Source organism: Oncorhynchus clarkii, chromosome 24 (genome assembly GCF_045791955.1).
Source record: "Oncorhynchus clarkii lewisi isolate Uvic-CL-2024 chromosome 24, UVic_Ocla_1.0, whole genome shotgun sequence".
Taxonomy (NCBI): domain Eukaryota; kingdom Metazoa; phylum Chordata; class Actinopteri; order Salmoniformes; family Salmonidae; genus Oncorhynchus; species Oncorhynchus clarkii.
The window spans coordinates 11,878,916-11,898,038 of NC_092170.1; the positions used below are offsets into that span (position 1 = coordinate 11,878,916).

The 19,123-nt window shown below is 42.4% G+C and overlaps 1 protein-coding gene across 2 annotated transcripts; it reads left to right on the forward strand.

The window, feature by feature from the left end:
- The first annotated feature begins 7,717 nt into the window (after positions 1 to 7,717).
- LOC139383173 (cdc42 effector protein 2-like) lies at positions 7,718 to 18,443 on the forward strand. Of its 2 annotated transcripts, none has more exons than XM_071127560.1 (2): positions 7,718 to 7,890; positions 14,264 to 18,443. In XM_071127560.1, exon 2 carries the CDS (start codon positions 14,618 to 14,620, stop codon positions 15,479 to 15,481), a length of 864 nt encoding a protein of 287 aa, XP_070983661.1. In that variant the 5' UTR covers positions 7,718 to 7,890; positions 14,264 to 14,617; the 3' UTR covers positions 15,482 to 18,443. The 2 variants fall into 2 exon arrangements, with proteins under 2 accessions (XP_070983661.1, XP_070983662.1); XM_071127561.1 differs by lacking the exon at positions 7,718 to 7,890 and adding an exon at positions 13,056 to 13,446.
- Positions 18,444 to 19,123: the final 680 nt, after the last annotated feature.

The window sequence follows — 19,123 nt, forward strand, 5'->3', positions numbered from 1 at the left end:
ATCTCGGTACCTAATGGCAGTCAGACTACCTCTGGTGAGCACATGGAGGGCTGTGCGGCCCCCCAAAGAAATGCCACCCCACACCATGTTTGACCCACCGCCAAACCGGTCATGCTGGAGGATGTTCCAGGCAGCCGAACGTTCTCCACGGCGTCTCCAGACTCTGTCACGTCTGTCACATGTGCTCAGTGTGAACCTGCTTTCATCTGTGAAGAGCACAGGGCGCCAGTGGCGAATTTGCCAATCTTGGTGTTCTCTGGCAAATGCCAAACGTCCTGCACGGTGTTGGGCTGTATAAGCACCTGTGGACGTCGGGCCCTCATACCATCCTCATGGAGTCTGTTTCTGACCGTTTGAGCAGACACATGCACATTTGTGGCCTGCTGGAGGTCATTTTGCAGTGCTCCTCCTGCTCCTCCTTGCACAAAGGCGGAGGTAGCGGTCCTGCTGCTGGGTTGTTGCCCTCCTACGGCCTCCTCCACGTCTCCTGATGTACTGGCCTGTCTCCTGGTAGCGCCTCCATGCTCTGGACACTACGCTGACAGACACAGCAAACCTTCTTGCCACAGCTCGCATTGATGTCCCATCCTGGATGAGCTGCACTACCTGAGCCACTTGTGTGAGTTGTAGACTCCGTCTCATGCTACCACTAGAGTGAAAGCACCGCCAGCATTCAAAAGTGACCAAAACATCAGCCAGGAAGCATAGGAACTGAGAAGTGGTCTGTGGTCACCACCTGCAGAACCACTCCTTTATTGGGGGTGTCTTGCTAATTGCCTATAATTTCCACCTGTTGTCTATTCCATTTGCACAACAGCATGTGAAATTTATTGTCAATCAGTGTTGCTTCCTAACAAATAAAAAATAGTTCCGATCCTCTGTGCCAATAACAGCTAGTTTTCCCCTCCCTACTCAGATCACTCCCATTCTTGCTTGAGAATTTTTTTTCTTAGAAGCTATTTTTGTTTATTTTAAACTATTTTAATTGAAAACAATCACAGTAAGGTACTTCGTTATTATCCAGAAATTATTGGATATTGAGATAAAAATGGCTGCATTGGACATTTAATTATGGGTTAAAATAGGTCAGGATTGGAAGGCACCTGGGATTTGTAGTACTGCCATCGGCTGGGGGCTCCTTCTGTGTATTCAGTATTCTACTAACATTCCTGCTTGATCACTGTTCAACATCAGCTGAATCCTTCTAAACTCCGGTCTGAGCTGCTTTTCTGGAGGAGTCAGCCGCAGAAAACATTAACCATCATAAAAAAAGGTTTGTTTCCCAGACACAGATTAAGCCTAATCCTGGACTAAAGAGCATTCTCAATTGAGAATCCTAATTCAAAGCCCTAATAAATCTAGGACTAGGCTTAATCTGTGTTTGGGAAATCGGCCCTTAAAGTTGCACAACATTGTCATGCCATCTTCTTTTCATCTTCTTATGCATCAGATATGCAAACATTTTCAGGGCCAAACATGGGAGAAAATAGTTTTTTTTTGTATTTGCTCCCACGAACAATGTACTTTAGCATTTTCTCAGCATCAGTGACATTATTGTATATTTGGATGAACAGACTGACATCAACCCCTTGGCATGTGTCTGGTGGAGATATGACACAGAGAGCTTTCTGGTGTACACATTGTTGTTGTGTTTGGTGGAGTAGGCCCATGTTGCATGCCAGTGAATGTCTCCCTGTGGGCAATGAATGCACACATCTCAAAATGCTGATAATATCCAAAACAATAAAACAGCCACAGTCTGGAGTGAGTCAAATTATAGAAAAATGTACTGCTCTTGATGTATACATGGGAAGCTTACCCACATGAGGTCAATTGTGCTATTCCTCCTCTGTGTGAACACCATGTACCCCTCCAAAGTGTTGTGCCAAACGTCTGGGACCGTCAAGTTTGCAATTCCCGTGGGACTTCAATCCCAGCTTGTACCCCCCCTCCCCATTTCCTCTGCCCTTTGGAAGAATTCCCCGCAACACTTTCCATGAGAATACTCCTGTCTGCGTATGGTAGAGACAACTTTGCTCCTCCACGCCACAGTGGCTGTTCAAGAAACTTCAAAACAAAGCTCTGACTTCCTTTGGAAATAACACAGTGAAACGTCCAGTCCTCTTTAGCAGGCCCCTTCCCCTTGACTCACTACTTTATAGGTTGATGCTTTGAAGTACTAAAATAGGTTATTATGCAGTGATCTATTATGGGTGTTCAGGAACAAATGTTTTACTTTTTTTTACTGCCATGAAGCATATTTGCAGATATGGTTTGTTTTAGCGCCTGCATTTCTTTTAAGGCTCTTATGAACTGATAGTCTGAGAAAGTAATATCTATAACAGGGAAAGAGGATGTAGGTGTCTCTCTACTCTGACTCAACTGGCATTATCATCTACAATACAACCAAGACAAGCGGCACTGATTTAGGGTGATTAAGAAAACAAACGTGTTGTCAATTAATAAGGCCTTCGTCCTCCCTATGCCACCAACATTCAACATCTCACAATCCTGTTGTGGTCAAAAGCACACAAACTCAGAATCCATCTGTGGAACAGGAGAAAGATTTATTCCAACTGTCTAAAAGTCGCCTGTAGTGCTCTTGAGTCGGCACCCAAACTCCAACATGCCCCTCTGCTCCCAATGTTTTTCAGGGTAGACTCTGGCATGATAAATTGTGAAAAGGCCCTCTGGGTTCTCACTGTGTGAACTTGCTGCCCCACTCACTGTGAAGTATTGTGCCCTCCATCCCCTTGAGATTTGGTCACATTCAATGAGCCGTGAGCTCTGTTTATTTATCTTACTGCTCAGCTGTAGTGTTTCCCAGGTTCACTTTTAGTAGTTTATGTTTGTTTGTGTATGTATGTGACTTCTATCGAATCAGGTTTAGTACATAATCTTTCCTCCATTAGGTTCAAAATGTTCCAGCCCAATTGACCATCTACCAATCATTGATAAGTAGTTATCCGCCCAAGTTTGGCAGTGTAGTGTTTAGTCCCTTCCTCTCTTTCTTTGTTGTTGACTATTTTGGTTTGTTTGCTCTAGCGTGCCCTTATCCATGACCCACAAATCCACCCTGGCCCTGTCGTGGGGGGACAGAGAGAATGATGGGAAAGGGAGGAGACAGGGATGGTTGGCCTTCCTTAAAGGGAAGTGTGTGTGTGTGTGTGTGTGTGTGTGTGTGTGTGTGTGTGTGTGTGTGTGTGTGTGTGTGTGTGTGTGTGTGTGTGTGTGTGTGTGTGTGTGTGTGTGTGTGTGTGTGTGTGTGTGTGTGTGTGTGTGTGTGTGTGTGTGTGTGTGTGTGTGTGTGTGAAAGAGTGAGAGTGGGTGGGAAAGAAAAAAGAGAGAGGGAGAAGTGACAGAGGGTGACTGGCTGTCTAACCGCCTGTGTGTACAGTAGCGTGGGGGACGGCTACTTTTTCAGCATCCTTCCTTCACCCTCTGCTATTTTCATCTGCCTCGCCCCCTCCTGTTTTATCATTCATTGTTATGTGTTTCACAGGCCTATACACCCAATGAAAAAGTATGGGGAAAAAGTGACCACGAATTAATTTTACGAGTTCATTCAATAAAGCATTCTATGATAAATGTTTGTTGTCTCCTTGTTTTATTTTACAGAAATAATTTAGTTGTCCGTCAACAAGACTGTCTGTCTTTTTACGACACGTTTTAAATTAGACTGTAAAGAACTGAAATACATCAGTACCAACACATAAGCATTTGGTGGCCATTCTCCTTCCTTACCCATTTCTATTGATGCAAAAGTGTCCAGCAGTTTTTCACTATGAGTTTATAACCGTTACTGACTTGCACATCCTACTCTAAACTGGGTAGACAGTTGCAGTTGATTTGTGAGGGATTGAGTCAGGGTTACTGCTGCTTCACACTCTGACACTGAGTAGAACTTGACTGCCTGACTATTTAATCTCCTTCCCGCTTTGAGTCATCCTTTCCAAATGGAGCTTCTCAGCCCAATTTCCCCCCCTGAGTTTAGCTGAAGCACTCGTAGTCATCTATAATGGAAACCACATGACATGAACACACACACATCCCAGAATTCCCAGGATTCCTGCTTGTGAGGTCACTCTGTTGCTCAGCTGTCCATTGTCCATGACTTTCACTGCCCAAATTTGCTCAATTTAATACTGTATGATTGTCAGTGTTCTCTGATCAACAATGGAGCCCTTGATGGATTTAGGTAGCCATCTGAGACTTTCTACGGGGTCGTGAGGGGAACCAAGATTGGGAGGGGTCATTGTAGCTGTGACCAGGCCCACAGAGCTCTATTCAGCTCTGTGCTGTGAGAGCTGGCCAGCTGTTGAACCCACACAGCAAGAAAGGACTGCAGCATATGATAAACCCAGCAGCACAGGCAGAGAAGGTCCACAGCAGACCAGACAGAGGCAGGGTCGGGGGTGGAGGTGGAGGGTGGAGGGACAGGACCCACACAACCTTTGAGGGGGTCCTCTTGACTTTACCCCACCCTGTCTGTGTCCCCAATTACTCAACCGTTTTCATAACTATCTCCCGTTTTGTAGAGTGCTTGTACTCTCTTTGATCTATCCACATTTACTATCAGTCTATTGCCCTGGCCTGTGTCATTTCTTATCTTGTGTAAAGATTCTCTCAGCACTTCAAAGGCTGGAATTGTAGTATGGTGTGTGTGTGTGTGTGTGTGTGTGTGTGTGTGTGTGTGTGTGTGTTGGAACCTGTAAACAATTCCACTCCCAAGTTCTTGGGTTTAACTTTAATGAGCATTTAAACTACAAGACCATAAAAGTTAAATGAAGATTTATTTTGTAGAATGTTTTGTGGTTGTTCTGCCTGCAAGTAATTTTACAGTGTGAAGTCAATTCAGTGAAAAAAAATGCCTGTCTTGCAGACCCGCCCAAAGGGCAATACTGAACGTGAAACAAATATTTCTAATCTACTTTTCACGCATAATGCACGGACCGCAAATCAGTTATTGCTCTGTTGTCCGTATGACTCCTGAAGACCTAACGTTTCAGACTGGTCTCAGAGCAAAACGTATTATATTTTATTAAAATGAAAGGAGGGAAGTTGGTCGGGGTGGATGGACAAATAATGCAAATGTCTAGCATTCCACAGGTTGCGTGTTGGAATCTCCTCACTGACAACTTTAGCATTTTAGGTCATTAGCAACTTTTCAAATACTTACTACTTTTTTTAGCTTCTTTGCAACTACTTAGCATGTTAGCTAACCCTTCCCCTAAAACCTAACCTTAACCCTTTAACCTAACCTCTAATCTTAACCCTAACTTTAACCCCTGACCTAATGTAGCATATCACACTAAAGCATTCGAAGGCAGCATATCATACTAAAGCAGTAGAACTTAATACAGTGCCTTGCGAAAGTATTCGGCCCCCTTGAACTTTGCGACCTTTTGCCACATTTCAGGCTTCAAACATAAAGATATAAAACTGTATTTTTTTGTGAAGAATCAATAACAAGTGGGACACAATCATGAAGTGGAACGACATTTATTGGATATTTCAAACTTTTTTAACAAATCAAAAACTGAAAAATTGGGCGTGCAAAATTATTCAGCCCCCTTAAGTTAATACTTTGTAGCGCCACCTTTTGCTGCGATTACAGCTGTAAGTCGCTTGGGGTATGTCTCTATCAGTTTTGCACATCGAGAGACTGAAATTGTTTCCCATTCCTCCTTGCAAAACAGCTCGAGCTCAGTGAGGTTGGATGGAGAGCATTTGTGAACAGCAGTTTTCAGTTCTTTCCACAGATTCTCGATTGGATTCAGGTCTGGACTTTGACTTGGTCATTCTAACACCTGGATATGTTTAGTTTTGAACCATTCCATTGTAGATTTTTCTTTATGTTTTGGATCATTGTCTTGTTGGAAGACAAATCTCAGTCCCAGTCTCAGGTCTTTTGCAGACTCCATCAGGTTTTCTTCCAGAATGGTCCTGTATTTGGCTCCATCCATCTTCCCATCAATTTTAACCATCTTCCCTGTCCCTGCTGAAGAAAAGCAGGCCCAAACCATGATGCTGCCACCACCATGTTTGACAGTGGGGATGGTGTGTTCAGGGTGATGAGCTGTGTTGCTTTTACGCCAAACATAACGTTTTGCATTGTTGCCAAAAAGTTCAATTTTGGTTTCATCTGACCAGAGCACCTTCTTCCACATGTTTAGTGTGTCTCCCAGGTGGCTTGTGGCAAACTTTAAACAACACTTTTTATGGATATCTTTAAGAAATGGCTTTCTTCTTGCCACTCTTCCATAAAGGCCAGATTTGTGCAATATACGACTGATTGTTGTCCTATGGACAGAGTCTCCCACCTCAGCTGTAGATCTCTGCAGTTCATCCAGAGTGATCATGGGCCTCTTGGCTGCATCTCTGATCAGTCTTCTCCTTGTATGAGCTGAAAGTTTAGAGGGACGGCCAGGTCTTGGTAGATTTGCAGTGGTCTGATACTCCTTCCATTTCAATATTATCGCTTGCACAGTGCTCCTTGGGATGTTTAAAGCTTAGGAAATATTTTTGTATCCAAATCCGGCTTTAAACTTCTTCACAACAGTATCTCGGACCTGTCTGGTGTGTTCCTTGTTCTTCATGATGCTCTCTGCGCTTTTAACAGACCTCTGAGACTATCACAGTGCAGGTGCATTTATACGGAGACTTGATTACACACAGGTGGATTGTATTTATCATCATTAGTCATTTAGGTCAACATTGGATCATTCAGAGATCCTCACTGAACTTCTGGAGAGAGTTTGCTGCACTGAAAGTAAAGGGGCTGAATAATTTTGCACGCCCAATTTTTCAGTTTTTGATTTGTTAAAAAAGTTTGAAATATCCAATAAATGTCGTTCCACTTCATGATTGTGTCCCACTTGTTGTTGATTCTTCACAAAAAAATACAGTTTTATATCTTTATGTTTGAAGCCTGAAATGTGGCAAAAGGTCGCAAAGTTCAAGGGGGCCGAATACTTTCGCAAGGCACTGTATATCATACTACACTGAACAGAAATATAATTGCAGGTCTTTGGACCGTGTCCAAATTGTTGTGCATGGGGCCATCAGGTAAAGTCTGGGGAACAGTGCTGTCACATCACCTTCAGAGTTAACCATCGAGCCATTGGATGATTCATTATCTGGCGGGACAGTAGGCCTGCCTAGGTACTTCTTGGCCATCATGACAGTTCTCCAGAGATGGGAAAAGCAATGACAGATCCATTTTAAACGCTGACTTTCACAATATCACATACTCAAAACCAGGGTCGCAACATTCACTGTCCCGCCAGATTCTGAAATTGCATCCCCCCCAGTTTTATCATTGGAATGTGATACAAAACGAGGCAACGTTGTGCTTTAGGACCATGAGGACACTTCCGAACAGTTAGGTAGGCTGTTTAGAGTGTTTATCTGACTGGATAAAAAATGCCCCCCCCACTCCTAGAACCAAAGTTGCGCCCCTGCTCAAAACTATTAGGCCTATGCTTAATTGGTTGACCCATATGCAGAATGTGCACATCAACTGTGTTTGTGCTTCAATGAACTTTAAAAACGTATTTTTTATGCTTAGCCAAACATTTAATAATCTGTGTGATGAATTTACTTTCAATTTGTTTTTGAATAATCTGTTGCTGCTTGCTATTTAGCCTACAATACATTACCATGAGTTAATTGCGTCCAAGAACGCGCCTCACAGGATCCCCTTTCACTTTCTTCATTCACAACCATCACGTCCCCTCCCTTCACTTGCCAGGCTCCTCGACTCCAGAAACAGTTCGCAGTAAGAGGTTTACCTGTTCTTATACTAACGAGAGAAGCTGACGCCTTAACGGTGGACTATAGACAGCTCCGTGATTATTCCTTGTGGAAATATAGCTATTCATGTACAAGGTAGGCAATTATTATTTACTTCTGTTAGACTATTATTACGAAATTAAAACAGTTACTTTCCAAGTCTTTTTGTCACTTGTCCGTCCTGTGTCTGAATATCTCTCACCTAAATTATAATAATACATCGCTTCTATTTCACCAGCCTGCATGCCTGCAAATGAGAAAACAGTTTATACCGCTGTTTTTTTTTATTACTAATATCAAAATCAAAATGTGTTGAAATGACTTATTCACATGAGATGAGCAGCTTAAATGTGCGTAAATTGGTAACATGGATACAATTCGAAAAATTCGGAACCACGTTCTGCATCTGATTATGAGGGATCTAATATTTTAAGAAGATTAAAAGCTTATGTATAACAGGGCTTTCCACTAACAAAAGTATCCAGTGTGAGCCACGCGACCCTCACAAAATGAGTCGGTGAGAAGGCCACTTTAAAGTCAGTTGTTTGCTATAAACGTGTTCGTACTTTTGTTTGGGTATATTCCTTATAATAATTTAATAATGTAGCCTACATCATCCCATTATTATACACAGCCTTTTATAGTATCCATCTGGTATACCCTAATCAATGGCCTCTTGAATAAACTTGAACGGCTACTCCTTCAAGCGTGTGTCCTATATGCCTACGAACGTAAACCGTTTGTGGGCTTATGCATTGCTCTCTTGGAAAAGAATCGCGTTTAAAATAGCCGAGTTGTGTGTGGGGATTAGCAGGTATACAGTGGTAGCCTACCAAATAGTTAACTGGGGGATGTCCGGGAATTGGATGATCTCAGAGCCTAAATATTACATAAGGCTTGTGTCCGTACAACCCATCCACTGGACACAGACGTCAATTCAACGTCTATTCCACGTTGGTTCAACATAATTTCAATGACGTGGAAACAACGTTGATTCAACCAGTGGGCAGGAACAAATGGGTCTGAGTGAGACTCTGTTACTCAAGGTCACAAGAACCTGGGACCTTAATCACGACAATAAATCAGAGCCTGTCTCGCTTTAAGCATATTAACATATGCTAACCATGTGTACGTGAACAATACGATTTGATTTGATTTGCAATCTAATTTCAAACCCAGAAATCTGTTTTCCACAAACCAGATGACAAATTACATTGGCCATACATTTAGATGCTTAGGCATTACCTCATCAACATTGAACGGATTGAATTCACTGCTGCCATGAGTAAATTATACGGTCTAGGTAGGCTACAGAATATACACAGCAATATTCACAACATAGATGAATGATGCTAAAATTGACAGGGAATACGTTTGCGCAATGGCCTGAGTATTCCCTTTTCCCAAAACGTCTGGATAATGTCTTACGTCCATTGCAAAATACACTATTACCATTATTTAATAGATTGGGCATTGGGTTATTTTGTTAGTCTGGTTATAGTGCAAAAACACATTGGTCACCAGAAGAGAGAAAAACTAAGCAAAAGATCAACCACATTACGTATGACGCAAAACGTATTCTGTTTAGGGGAACTACGTGCCATTAGGATGGCCGAATTACGAATTTCAGGACAAGGAATGAGTCACAATTTCTCAATAGCTACTTTCCTTGTTCGACTAGAGATGTAACAAGGAGTGCGGAACTGGCGGTATAATGGTATAACCTTCTGATACACAACGCAAATTGAGACCATATGTGGCGGAAAGAAACTACAAACAGATGTTTGACTTGAATAACTATGTTACATATGTGTCCAGGGAAATAATAACAAAATATATCATAAAAAAATATATATTTTAAAGGCCCATTGCAATCAGAAACGTGATTTTCCTGTGTTTTATATATATTTCCACACTATGAGTTTGGAAATAAACTTAGAAATTGTGACAAGGATGATAATGCCATTTTAGTGTAATAGCTGTTTGAAAAGATAACGTGACATTTCAGCCTGTTTTGGCTTGCCTGGTGATATCACCAGGCAGAAATGAGTTAATTGACCAATAAGATTGTGAGTTCCAAACCTCTTTGTCAATTACAGCTAGTTTTCAGTTTCCACCTCTCCACTCAGCCCACTCCCCAAATTCTTGCTTGGGAAATTGCTCTTTGCTAAGAAGCTATTTCTGTTTATTTTTTACCATTTTAATTGAACACAATCACTGTAAGATACTTAATTTTTAACCAGAAATTATTTGATATTGCGATTTTTTTTAAATGGCTGCATTCAACCTTTAAATATCACCATTAATATTTGAATTAACAAGCAATATTTAGGAATATCTGTCACTTCACAGTTGTGATGAGTAAATCAACATTTTTGTCAGTTTTCATCCAACTGTCTTATCAGTAGTCTGTGTGTGTGTGTGTGTGTGTGTGTGTGTGTGTGTGTGTGTGTGTGTGTGTGTGTGTGTGTGTGTGTGTGACTGTATGTGTTTGTGAGTGTGTGTGTGTGTGTGTGTGTGTGTGTGTGTTTGATCAAATTTCCTCTGTGATGGAATTAGGGTAAGTCTGTCACCATAAATAGGTGAGGAACAGGGCCTGAATAAAAACCCTAGGGCTCCTGAGTGGCGCAGCGGTCTGAGGCACTGCATCTCAGTGCAAGAGGAGTCACTTCAGTCCCTGGTTCAAATTCAGGCTGAATCACATCCGGTTGTGATTGGGAGTCCCATAGGGCGGTGCACAAATTGGCCGGGGTAGGCTGGCATTGGAAATAAGCATTTGTCCTTAACTGACTTACCTAGTTAAATAAAGAGTGTAGCAGGACATCATTGTCATGCAGTGTAAGGACTGTCAGAATGCATGGGCCAGCCCAGCACTTTATCCCTATTGTGTTTGACAACCAGCATGTTTATAGATTCACTTCCCTGCATACAATCTGACAGACACATAATATAGAGATATAAGGGTGAAATATTGTTTACTTCCAACTCAAGAAGGAGAATTCAATCTCTCTGTCTCAGAGAATAGTGGGCTGTTTGTATCTTATCTGATGGTGTGTCGCAGAAATGGTATAGTACTTTCACGATCAGCCCCCATTTGATTTCTCTACACAGTGACACAATACCTTGTCACTATGTGGCCAATGACTCTGCAGTCAATTAACACTGTGAAAATCCTCACCAACAAGTCTCAACACCTCTCCTCTTACAAAGATCTCAAGCAGCTTTATATGTAAAGCTAACGTGTTAAAATTCACATGACGGTTAGAGATGCCAGGAGTCGACTGGCTGCAGTAGAAAATGTGTAACATTTCAACACATATCAAGTGAGACAATAGTACTATAACTCATACAGGATATGATTCATACACAAATCCCCTCAATTCTTATTAGACATTCACATTGTTTTAACTTTTAAACACGTGACTCCTGATGAAGAAGGTTTTCAGAAGGCGTAAAGTCCTAGGATTGGTGGGGATTCCATTAACTGAGATAATTAACGATAATGTCATCAGCTGAATGCAGTAAGCAGTATCATCAGTGAGTCAGCTTAGAGCACACCCACGAACTACACTAAATGACCAAAAGTATGTAGACACCTGCTCGTCGAACATCTCATTCCATAATCATGGGTATTAATATGGAGTTGATCCCCCCTTTGCTGCTATAACAGACCCACTCTTCTGGGAAGGATTTCCATTAGATGTAGGAACATTGCTGTGGGACTTGCTTCCATTCAGCCACAAGAGCATTAGTGAGGTTGGACACTGACATTGGGAGGTTAGGCCTTGCTCGCAGTCGGCGTACCAATTCATCCCAAAGGTATTCGATGGGGTTGAGGTCAGGGCTCTGTGCAGGCCAGTTAAGTTATTCCACACCGATCTCAACAAACCCTTTCTGTATGGACCTCGCTTTGTGCACAAGGGCATTGTCATGCGGAAACAGGAAAGGACCTTCCCCAAACTGTTGCCATAAAGTTGGAAGCACAGAATCATCTAAAATGTAATTGTATACTGTAGCATTAGGATTTCCCTTCACTGTAACTAAGGGCCCTAGTCTGAAATATGATAAACAGTCCCCGACCATTATTCGTTATCCACCAAACTTTACAGTAGTATTTCCTGGCATCGGCCAAACCCAGATTCGTCCGTCGAACTGCCAGATGGTGAAGCTTGATTCATCACTCCAGAGAACGCGTTTGCACTGCTTCAGAGTCCAATTACGGCGAGCTTTACACCAGGGCATTACACATTGTGATCTTAGGCTTGTGTGTCTGACATGGAAACCCATTTCATGAAGCTCCCGACGAACAGTTCAGCACTCGGCGGCCCGGTTCTGTGAGCTTGTGTGTTCTACCACATCACGGCTGAGCCGTTGTTGCTCATAGACGTTTCCACTTCACAATAACAGCAATTACAGTTGACATGGACAGCTCGAGCAGAGCAGAAATTTGACTGACTTGTTGGAAACGTGGCATCCTATGACGGTTCCACGTTGAAAGTCACTGAGCTCTTCAGTAACGCCATTTGACTGCAAATGTTTGTCTATGGAGATTGCATGCCTTTGTGCTCGATTTTATACACCTGTAATCAACTGGTGTGGCTATAATAGGTGCAACCATTTTTAAAGGGGTGTCCACATACTTTTGTATCTACAGTGCATTCGGAAAATATTCAGACCCCTTGACTTTTTCCACATTTTATTACAGCCTTATTCTGAAATTGATTAAATAAAACAATTTCCTCAGCAATCTATGCACAATACCCCATAATGACAATGCAAAAACAGGTTTTAGGAAATTTGAACAAATGTATTATAAACAAAAAAACAGAAATACCTTATTTATGTAAGTATTCAGACCCTTTGCTATGAGACTCGAAATTGAGCCCAGGTGCATCCTGTTAACTTGATCATCCTTGAGATGTTTCTACAACTTGATTGGAGTCCACCTGTGGTCAGTTCTATTGATTGGACATGATTTGGAAAAGCACACACCTGTCTATAAAGGTCCCACAGTTGACAGTGCATGTCAGGGCAAAAACCAAAGGCATGAGGTTTAAGGAATTGTCCATAGAGCGCTGAGACAGGATATTAAAAATGTATTTATCCTTTATTTAACTAGGCAAGTCAGTTAATAACAAATTCTTATTTACAATGCCGGCCTACCCCGGATAACACTGGGCACTGCCCTATGGGACTCCCAATCACAGCCGGATGTGATGCAGCCTGGATTCAAACCAGGTACTGCAGTGATGCCTCTTGCACTGAGATGCAGTGTCTTAGACAACTGCGCCACTCGGGAGCCCCCAACTTCCTCAATTTTGTTGAGGCACAGATTTGGAGTAGGTAGTATTGAAGGTCCCCAAGAACACAGTGACCTCCATCATTCTTAAATGGAAGAAGTTTGGAACCACCAAGACCCGTCCTAGAGCTGGCCGCACAGCAAAACTGAGCAATCGGGGGAGAAGGGCCTTGGTCAGGGAGGAAACCAAGAATCCAATGTTCACTCTGACAGGGCTTTAGGGATCCTGTGTGGAGATGGGAGAACCTTCCAGAAGAGACCTGAAAATAGCTGTGCAGCAATGCTCCCCAATCCAACCTGACAGAGCTTGAGAGGATCTGCAGAGAAGAATGGGAGAAACTCCCCAAATACAGGTGTGCCAAGCTTCATACTCAAGGCTGTAATCGCTGCCAAAGGTGCTTCAACAAAGTACAGAGTAAAGGGTTTGAATACTTTAGGTAAATGTGATATCTGTTCATTTAATTTGTATAAATTAGCAAAAATGTCTAGAATTTTTTTTCACTTTGTCATTATGGGGTATTGTGTGTAGATTGATGAGGAAAAAAACAATTTCATACATTTTAGAATATGGCTGTAACGTAACAAAATGTGGAAATAAGGATGCTATGCAAAAGCCAACAGATCATGATGATCGTGATTTTTTTATGTCTGTTATCCAAATGGACTTTGAAGAAAAAGTCTACAGTTAACGTGCATTTAAATGTGTATGTAAATGTAAAGTGTTAGTTTAGTATGTAAAGTGTTAGTATTGTATGATAATCTCTATTGCTCCCTCAGTATGTACGCAGCTGTATAATACGCAATGTTTGTCTCAGCAACGGAACCACAAAGAGGCCCTGATAACAGGTTACCACACAGGGAGACGCACATAAAATCTTTTGAACAAACAACTTCCTTGGCAAATTGTGTTTCCACAAAAGTCTAGCAAGTCTTTGGAATGTGCAATGATTTCCTGAGGGTGTATGATTTAATGTGTGATTCACTGCAAAACCCCACACAAACCTCAAATCAGCACACATCATCTGCCATGTTAAACTAAAGGCATTTTGTGTGGTTTCAGCCAGTCCCCCTCAGCAAACACAGATTCTTGAAGTGTTTCCCCTTATATTTTCTGTCCTCTGGCTCCAAGGGTGTAAATCTTTCTCTGTCTTTCTCTCTGTGTCTCCACAGACCTCCAAGCCTAGCGTTTTGATGCCACATTCCCAAAGCAACTGAGCCTCGTCAGAGAATCAGCAGACATAAAGGCAGCCAAAGGATTCTTCATCTTCAGAGAGGCCAAAAGATAAGGAAGAAGGGAGGCTTTGAAGCTGGAACACCCACCACCCTTACTGAATAATGGTGACTTTTTGAGAGTGTGTTGATCTCCGGTCAAGGCCTACATGCCACTGTGATCACCAAGAAGTGGACAAAGTAAGGACAAGGATAAACAATAAAAATCACTTTTGTCTGGCATATCATTAAAAGGAGGTGCAAATCTTATCACTGAGAGACGATCCCCTCACACACTGAATTCTGGGAAACAGAATGCCAGCCAAGACGCCCATGTACTTAAAGACTACCACACCAAAGTGGGGGAAGAAGCTCAAGCTGCGAGACGTCTTGTCCAGCGACATGATTAGCCCCCCGCTAGGGGACATGCGCCACAGTGCCCATGTCGGGCCGGAGGGGGAGGGCGACATGTTCGGAGACGTGGGCTTTTTGCAGGGCAAGATGGACATGTTGCCCTCCCTGAACGGCTTACCACGGTCCCACAGTATGGAGAGGCATCTGGAAGAGGCCTACCCCATTAACGACAAAGGATCCAACCACTCTTGTAACAACCACCGCAACCCCTACCACCACTCCACCAGCATGCTGAAGAGTACCATCTCCATGCCTGTGTTCATCGCCCACGAGCAGGCCCCGCCCAAGCCACCTCGACTTCACCTGGAGGACTCAACCCCCCAGTGCCAGCAGCAACAGTACCAACCTCAGCCAAACAACCATAACCAAAACCAGCAGAAGCATTACTCTATTTCTGTGTGTGACCAGGGTGTCGGCTGCTACATGGACCCCTGCCACAACCTTAGCTACTCTGCCTCCTTCAGGCACATGGTGCCCTCCTCCGGCTCCTTCTCAGAGGTTTCCTCAGAGGACTCCATGTCAGAGAGCTGTGGCCCCCTGGACCCTCGGAGGGGGCTGAGCCTGGATTCAGACGCTGGCCTGAGCAATGAGGACCTGGGGAGCGAGCGGAGTGAGTCGCCCACCGTGTGCCCTAGGTTCTCTCCCGGCGTCTCCCGCTCAGAGTCCCTGATCGGCTTGGATCTGGACCTTGGGCCGTCCATCCTGGAGGACGTGCTGAGGATCATGGACCGCTACAAGAGCATTGATGACCGCTGTGAGTTGTGAGCAGAGGGAGGAAAGGGGCTTAGACACCGCTGTGCAGAGAGGTGTCTGGGACACTTTTATTGCCATCCTCCATATAGCCTAATGATGATTGGGCTGGTCCAACAAACAGACAGAGACAGAGGATAGTGCCAGGACTGACGGACACAAACGCTGGGACTGTGGGACTATATAATATCCAGACTGGATACACAGCAGCTTCAGAACCAACCATTTGTCTTTTGATATTCAGATTCACAATGGTGGAAAGACAATCATTTCTCCCACCCAAATGCTGTCTACATTTTCGCAGACTATCATTTTACATGTTTTTCAGCATTTCACTATTGTTAGGGTACATAAATCATACTTCACTAACTCCCTAAGTAAGCTCTGTGGTTTTCTGATAGGATGAAACGTAGTTGCCTCAAAATACAATTCATGTGCTTTTGATTTTCTTACAGGCACACATTTTTTTAAATTCTGTGTGTACCTCTGTGAGGAATTTTTCTGTTTTATGTCAGTACAACACTGTCAAGAATGGACTATTCTATGTATTAGGTTGCCATCTAGTGGCAGATGTAATGACATCCAAAATGCAACCGTTCTAGCAGGGCAAAAAGAGAGGTCAAAATGTTTTTTGTGTGCATTAGAATCAAAGTATGAGAAATGAGCAGCTTCTTCAAAATCCTTTAAATATAGTGGGATGACCAGAGAAAGTTCATATTTTGTAACAGCGGTGCAATTTCTGGAATTGCATCAAATCCCTCAGCATTTTATTATATTGTGTTGATATATTAGTGTATTTCAAATTGTTATGTACTGTATATTACTGTAATGTATTAAATCAATATGTACATTAGATGCTGTACCATCCCTTTTTTTTAATATATAGTACCAGGCAAAATGTACTAATTCAAGTGTTTTTCTTTATTTTTACTATTTTCTACATAGTAAAATAATAATGAAGACATCAAAACTATGAAATAACACATATGGAATCATGTAGTAACCAAAAAAGTGTTAAACAAATCAAAATATATTTTATATTCTTCAAAGTAACCACCCTTGGCCTTGATGACAGCTTTGCACACTCTTGGCATTCTCTCAACCAGATTCATGAGGAATGCTTTTCCAACAGTCTTGGAGGAGTTTCCACATATGCTAAACACTTGTTGGCTGCTTTTCCTTCACTCTGTGGTCCAACTCATCCCAAACCATCTCAATTGGGTTGAGGTCAGGGGATTGTGGAGAGCAGGTCATCACTCGCCTTCTTGGTCAAATAGCCCTTACACAGCCTGGAGGTGTGTTTGGGGTCATTGTCCTGTTGAAAAATAAATTACAGTCCCACAAAGCTCAAACTAGATGGGATGGTGTATCGCTGCAGAATGCTGTGGTAGCCATGCTGGTTAAGTGTGCCTTGAATTCTAAATAAATCACAGACAGTGTCACCAGCAAAGCACCCCCACATCATCACATCTCCTCAATGCTTCACGGTGGGAACCACACATGCGGAGATCATCCGTTCATCTACTCTGTGTCCGACGGTTGGAACCAAAAATCTCACATTTGGACTCATCATATCAAAGGACAGATTTCCACCAGTCTAATGTCCATTGCTCTTCTTCTTATTGGTGTCCTTTAGTAGTGGTTTCTTTGCAGCAAATCGACCTTGAAGGCCTGATTCATGCAGTCTCCTCTGAACAGTTGATGTTGAGATGTGTCTGTTACTTGAACTCTGTGAAAAAAGTATTTAGGCTGTAATCTGAGGTGAAGTTAACTCTAATGAACGTATCCTCTGCAGCAGAGATAACTATGGGTATTCCTTTCCTGTGGCAGTCATCATGAGATCCAGTTTCATCATGTTGCTTGATGGTTTTTGCAACTGCGCTTGAAGAAACTTTCAAAGTTCTTGAAATTTTCCGGATTGACTGACCTTCATGTCTTAACGTAATGATGGACTGTCATTTCTCTTTGCTTATTTGAGCTGGACTTGGTATTTTACCAAATAGGGCCATCTTCTGTATACCACCCTACCTTGTCACAACACAACTGATTGGCTCAAACACATTAAGAAGGAAAGAAATTCCACAAATTAACTTTTAACAAAGCACACCTGTTCATTGGGGTCCAGAGTGGCGCAGCAGTCTAAGGCACTGCATCTGAGTACTAGAGGTGTCACAACAGACCCTGGTTCAATTCCAGAAGGTATCACAAGTGGCCGTGACTGGGAGTCCTTATAGGATGGCGCATAATTGGCCCAGTGTTAGCTGGAGTAGGCCATCATTGTAAATAGGAATTTGTTCTTAACTGACTTGCCAAATAAAATCATTGAAATGATTTCCAGGTGACTACCTCATGAAGCTGGTTGAGAGAATACCAAGAGTGTGCAAAGCTGTCATCAAGGCAAAGGGTGGCTGCTTTGAAGAATCTCAAATATATGTTTATTTGTGTATCACTTTTTTGGTTACTACATGATTCCATATGTATTAGTTCATAGTTTGGATGTCTTCACTATTATTCGACAATGTAGAAAATAGTAAAAATAAAGAAAAACCCTTGAATGAGTAGGTGTGTCTGAACTTTTGACTGGTACTGTATGCATATTCTTACATTCTTCAGAGGCTGTGCATCTCAACCCTGGCCCGGGGACCCAAAGGGGTACACATTCCCACCCTCATACACCCAACCCCAAATGAGAGGCTTGATGGATCCCCAGGGCCAGGACCAAGAAACACAGCTCAAAGAAATATCATTCCTTTCTTAAACTGAAAATAAAGCACCATATTATTTTGTATATGAAATTTCCATAAACACATAATGAAGGGCTGATCTGCTCCCATCATTTGCTAAGTGATAACAGAACAGGGAAGATTGTAATTATGTAATGAAAAAAAATAGATTTTGTCTTTGAAATGTGTGGGCCTTTATTGTGTTGTCGATAAATATAATTTCACTAAAAGAGTGGAATCTGTGGAAACTGCAACTTCTGGCTTATCTTTCCAATATTGAGGTCATCCCACCACACCACCTATTGGGGTAGTGTGGGGTAAATTGAACCAAATGGGCAAGTTAACCCACCCTTGTTTCTGGGAAACCATACACAAAATTCATAATTTGACCAAATATTTAGGAAAAGGTCATAATTTCATAGGCCTGGCCTATGTTAAAAGTGTAAAGAAATGAGGTGTGTTAAAATAAACTTATTATGAAAAGACAAAAAGGCAATTGTGTTGAATTGTGTTTGGGAAATAAATATCGACATGGTTTTAAAAAGGTAGTGGTATTTCATTCAGTACAGAAGATTTCTTGGCACGAGCAGCACCGAAAATATTGAGATGAGCGAGATGCAAGACTTAGCTCTCACACAGGCACACACACTATCTGCACACGTGCATGGGTTCACTTCACTAGTCAGGGCACCAAAACAGCAGAGTAGTTGATCCTGGCGCTTTAACGCTTTTAATTGTTGTGGAAATTGACTCATTTTGCATCTACGTCATATCGCTGAGTCTAACTTTAATTTACCATGTCCCGGGCTCAATTTACCCCAAGTTGTGCCAAGAGACCACTCTTTTTGGACAAGGTACAGTATGTTTTCAAACTGTAAAGTTGACGTGAATGTTGATTATCTCCAGGGATACAAAGGCCTGAAATATATGTAGA

Coding starts and splice junctions, on each gene's coding strand:
- LOC139383173 (XM_071127560.1), top strand. CDS start 14,618: ATGCCAGCCAAGACGCCCATGTACTTAAAGACTACCACACCAAAGTGG.